We start from the raw sequence: 5,398 nt of genomic DNA, 5'->3' as shown, positions 1-5,398 counted from the left end.
CTTGATTGCTTTGCTACTCTGTTTCCTTCTGTTGGCACGGTTCTTTTCTTGGGTTTCCCTTCACCACCCGAGTGGTTCGTTATGGCCACTTTGTGGGTCCATGGATCTTCTATCACGCAATGCTTACTCTACTGAATGGAAACGGGAAGCGTAATGGCGCCGATGGTTACTCTGTTCGACAGATGCGATCCACCCAACTACACGGCAGCCATGTGTAAACGCTGCAAGCAGCCTGCAGCTCCTGTACCCAGCCGATTGGTTTTGCACGGCATCTGTTTATTATTGCTGCCTGTGGCTGGATCCGAAGACCTCGCTCGTCTCAAGAGAAGAGACCTCGTTTGTGGCGTAGTTTATGAGGGAGTGATGCAGGCAGCTGCAAGATGGGAGAGCTGATCCTACATGAGCTAATCGTAGCGAAAACCTTCCCAAAGCTCTCAAATTCAAAGGATTTTCTTAGGTATCTCAAGGAGATTGTATAATGTTCCTGTTGGAAAATGATTTTATTTTGCGTTCCGAATCTATTAATGTTTGGTAAAACGTCATATAGCTGTTACAATCACGACACGAACCATAGCAATAGCAAATTCTGCCTTCAAACAATGCTTGGCATGGCCTACATAACACACAAGCAAACTTAGCCTTGAAACCATGCTTGGCATGGCCTATATAACAAACACAAAAGCAAGCTTAGCCTTCAAGTACCCCCAAAGAGAACAGAAAGCTAAAGAGCTCAACAGTAAAAGAGCAGAGATGGCCAAAAAGGCAAAGGCAAACGCAAAAGCAAACCAAGCAAAACACCTTTGTTTGTAGAAGCTGGACATATTCTATCTTAGCCAGCACGCTCACTGCTCACAAGTCACAACACACCCAGAGAAAAGTCAGAGCAAAATGCTATGCATACTGACAGATTCCAGCTACGAAATTTCACACCACCACGTATTTACAGTCGTTAGATGATCTTCAGAGTTCAGACACCATGATCTGCATGTGGCTTCTAAGTTACTTGCCAAATATTGCAATAGAATTCTGAATACGGTACCCAAAAATCTGTCGTCCGTATGCATCGCAGAGAGTTGCTGCATGCTAGCACGAGTCAATCGTGGTGCTCGTCGTCGAGGTTTGTGGCGGCGGTGAGGCGGAGGAGGAGGTCGGTAAAGGCGCTGACGACGTACTTGTGCGCGCGCCTGTCGTTGAGCGCGAGGTAGCAGAGCAGAAGCTCGTGGAGGCGCGCCCGGTCGCCGCGCCGCCGCGCGTCCAGCCGGAGCGCCGCGGCCATCTCCTCCATCGACCGGAGGAAGTCGGCGTGCGGGTCCGGCGAGTACGTCGGCACCGCCACCCCGGCCGCGCCGACGCTCAGGCCCAGGGCGGCGCCGTGCGCCGACGAGTCGACGATGGAGTTGGAGCGGCCCGGGGAGGAGAGGAAGAACCGGCGCGACGCGATGGCCGACGACAGCCCGGACTCGGACAGCGCGGACGGGTTCTTGCCCACCGCGCCGCCGTCGCGGCCATGGCCGTGTGGCGAGCTGCTGGCGCCGCCGTTCTTGCAGCGTGCCGAGGAGGAGGACGAACACGGGGAGGTGGAGCCGCCCGCCGACGTCGAGGCCGCGGACGTGGACGCGTCGTCGGACCCCGGAATGGGCTCCGGCGCCGGTGACCCCGCCGGCGGCCGCCGCAGCCGGGAGAAGCATCCGAGCATCGTCGTGTACGCTTTATTTGCTCTAGCGCGAGTGCTCTCTTGGTTTTGTTTGTTTACTGGGCGCGAACGCTGCTGACCCGGAGCTAGCTAGGAGCTAAGCTTTGGGTCGTGAATGGAGTGTGGAGTGAGAAGCTGGTGTGTGACGCCGGCTGCGAGGAGTTTATAGGAGAAGTGAGGCAGTGGCGTTTCTAGGTATGGCCGTATGGGGGCTCACCTATTGTTGGACGAATTGAGTTCAGTGCAAGCTGACAAAGTCACAATTTCTGGTCAAGAAGGTTCATTCTACCTGCATTAGTTAGCACGCAAGTGGCGCCAAAAAAAATTGATCGATAGCTTTTTCCACTTGAGCTATCCAGATTCCAGAAAGAGGTCTATTTTCTCAACAGAACTAGACCACGGCCAGTAAGTAAGAACACAGAAGTATCTACGAGAATGCTACACATACCAGCCCTTGCAAACATCTTTACCGTCCAAGAAGCTTTGAGATTCTCCCTGAAGTTGCTGAAAAAAAATGTAACTTGCTTGTCGTATGCATTTCTTCTCATGGGATCAGTAGAGGGCTAGAATTGCCCTCACCTATCCGAGAAATAAAACAAATGAGGATTGTATTAGCACCGCCTTCATCCTCTGTCATTATTCTATCATCAGGGCGCAACGTGCAACTACGGCCACACCTGCATCGGTCGCCTCTTGAATGTTCAACAACCACAATAGCTTCATGGTACAATTACAATTGGCTCTGGTCCAAAATTGACAGAAGTGGCCGGTTACCGTCTGAATTCACTCCACTCGTACGCTCCTTTACTTGCCAGCACCACTGGTCCAGCTCGTACAGACTGTACCACGTACGCCCCCTGTATGTCAGCGTGTGTGTATCGATCAGCGTACGTATTCATGTCAGCATTTTTCACTGAGGCTGAGGCTGTAGTACGCATGAACAACGAGTAGTAAACTTGCAATAACCATCTAGGCGATGCCCGTGCCCCCATGGCTCCATGTGCCCCTCGTACTGCATCTGCATGGTGATGCTGCTGCTGCGCTGATGCTGTCAAGTCCTGTATTGTTCTAGCAAAAGCAAAGAAACCGCGTGCAGAACAGAGGCCCGGGGGCCCTATGCATGAACGCTGCCTGGGTGCGGAGGCGTGTCCATGTGTGGTTGGGTGCGTTAGGGCTCTCACATGGTCTTGCTACCCGGGCGGGCGGGCTCCGGGAGGCAGCACAGTGAAAGATCGATTTGAAGCATTGGCGTGTCAAGTGCCCATGCATAAACGTCGACCAACCACAATGTGTTGTTGGGAAGAAAACATGAGAAGGGAAATGGAGAGCTACCATCCTACTTTATAGCAGGCGTGTTTCATGCGTGCAGCCACACGCCAGAGCGAGGTACTCGTATCCTGTGGCAGAGATGTATTTTTCATTCGCTGCTACATTCAATTCCTTGAGATGAGAAGAAAGTATGCATACCGTGTTCCAAGAAGTTTCGTTCCGGGCTAGCTCGATCGTTTTGTTTTCAACCGATGACGATGAACTTTGCAGGAAAGTATGCTGATGATGATCGCGGAAGCAGGTTTCTTGCCGACGCTGAACCTTTCCAAACTCGGCACACGTACAGCTAGTAGGACGCCGTGCTTACGCAGCAGCGAGGGCAACGAGGCAACAACCGATGATGGAGCGACAACAACGCGTAACGAAACGACGCGAGCCGCTGGAGCACGTACGTCGTCGTTTAAACGGAACCATCTCAACATGAATGGCCGAAACGTACGTGCGTGAGTAGCAGCACACACATGTCACTCCGTTCACGCTCTACACTGCTACACAGTACGCCCGTCCGTCCTGGGGCGATCGATCGACACACGTGATCGCGCTCGCTCGTCGTCGCCCATCCCCATCGATCTCGTCTGCATCTACCGCCGCCGCCGTCGATCGGCGGCGGTGTACGTCGCAGATCATCATCAGCCGGTGAGTGTACTCCGTATAGCTGTCGATCGTATGGTCGAGCAACTGGACCGGATGATGGCCATGAACGCGCGGCCGGCGAAGTGGGGCACCAGATGCCACCCGACCCGGGCGCGGCAGGGCCGGCGAGATCAGAGCTAGCGGCGGAGGGAACGCATGCAGAGACATGATCCGTGTTCCGCGCGGCTGCCTTATCCTCCGATCTCCCCCGCGCCGCCGTGAATTTTTTTGGGGTTTGTTAATTTGCCCGGCGGGCAGGGAGGACGACGCGGTGTGGCCGTGGCCGCCGGCCGTGTACGGGTAGCGGGTTACGGATGGGGGAGTTCCGGCTTGTTGTCTTGCGTCCGGCTCACGCACGCGCCGCGCAGCACCGCTCGGAGACGCCACGCCGCCACATGCGCACGGGGCAGCGCTGGTTGGTCGCCAGCCACCGGCTCGCGCGCGCTAATAAAAGCGCCGCCTCGGTCGCTTGCTCCGGCGGCCCTGTTTGGAGCCGCACGCCGCCCATACAACGCGGCCGGGCGCCGGCCTCGCGGCGCCCGTACCGTGCTTGTACACAGATACTGGTGCAAGAGTAACTTCCTGGCCCGTCCGGCGGGCGCAGCGCAGCAGCAGCCAGCATGCCGCTGACGACGTGTTTCGGCATACGGCCTCGATGGTTCGCTCTTGAAGATGCAACGGCGGGGTCGCCCCCAGCCGACTCCATCGAGCGTTCGTTGCAGCCGGCCGGGGGTACGGAAGAGACAAGGATCCGTGTTCCGGGCTTGTCCCGCGCGCGGCCGTGAATTCTCTGGCGTCTGACGCGCGGCAGGCACGAAGCGGCCCCCATCCATCATTCCTCGTGGTCGTGGGCTTGGCGTATGCGCGCGGGGGCGGATGGCAACACACATCGCGACATCAACACACGCGTGCGTGCACGACGGGTCCGGCCTCTTCTGCCGTTCTGCTACCACCACCCCGCGTGCGCGGCCGTCACGCGCCACGCCACCACATGCTAAGGAGGGCCATCGCGTCGGCTCTGCTCTCCGCGCCCGCCACCCCAACCGCGTCAGTGCTCTGTGCTCTTCACCGACTCGTCCTGCAGCCAGCTTCGCCGTCGCGTTCTGCGGCTTGCCGGATTCAGAGAAGAAACTCTAGGTGATTTTAACTTTTCTTCATTTATATATGTTTGTACCTACACTATATTTAAGTGCATAGAAAATACTATACCCCTAGAAAAGTCAAAACGACCTGCAATTTAGGACGAAGGGAGTAGTACACTGGTAGATTAGCAGGTAGGGAAATTGTAACCGACCAACGTAGCACCCTTATACAGAGTTACTGAATGTAGATGTCTGCACTACGAGGTTCCTTCCACTTCACTACGACCAATGTAGATGTCTGCACTACGAGGCACCATCCAATTTAATTCGAAGCTGACAAGCAACTCATTTATACTCCAATATACGACAACCATTGTCCCCGCAGAGTAATCTTGTTGCTGAGTTGATCACTGATGATCAGACAATTAAGCACGAGAGGAACAACGGCACGATGCATTGTTTGCTCTGTCAACATATAAGGCCACTGGCGGAGCTCAGTTGAGACAAAGGGGGCCATGGCCCCCCTGGTCCAACCCAATCTTCATCGAATGAACAGTATTTTTGCTACTGTTCACAGGCGTTTAGTGCTTAATTCCGCGGGTTGGCCCCCTCTGATTTGTTCGTCGAGCTCCGCCTCTGTATAAGGCAAGCGTCGTCGATC

The 5,398-nt window shown here is 55.2% G+C and overlaps 1 protein-coding gene across 1 annotated transcript; it reads right to left on the bottom strand.

Annotated features, from left to right (window-relative positions):
* Positions 1-614: 614 nt before the first annotated feature.
* On the bottom strand, positions 615-2,231 carry LOC101765812 (transcription repressor OFP12). Its single transcript, XM_004985567.4, has one exon. The coding sequence runs from the start codon at positions 1,694-1,696 to the stop codon at positions 1,094-1,096; it is 603 nt and encodes a 200-aa protein (XP_004985624.1). The 5' UTR covers positions 1,697-2,231; the 3' UTR covers positions 615-1,093.
* Positions 2,232-5,398: the final 3,167 nt, after the last annotated feature.

This window comes from Setaria italica, chromosome IX, assembly GCF_000263155.2.
Source record: "Setaria italica strain Yugu1 chromosome IX, Setaria_italica_v2.0, whole genome shotgun sequence".
Taxonomy (NCBI): domain Eukaryota; kingdom Viridiplantae; phylum Streptophyta; class Magnoliopsida; order Poales; family Poaceae; genus Setaria; species Setaria italica.
The sequence above is the reverse complement of the archived record's forward strand: the minus strand, read 5'-3'. Positions and strand labels throughout refer to the sequence as shown.

Coding starts and splice junctions, on each gene's coding strand:
- LOC101765812 (XM_004985567.4), bottom strand. CDS start 1,696: ATGCTCGGATGCTTCTCCCGGCTGCGGCGGCCGCCGGCGGGGTCACCG.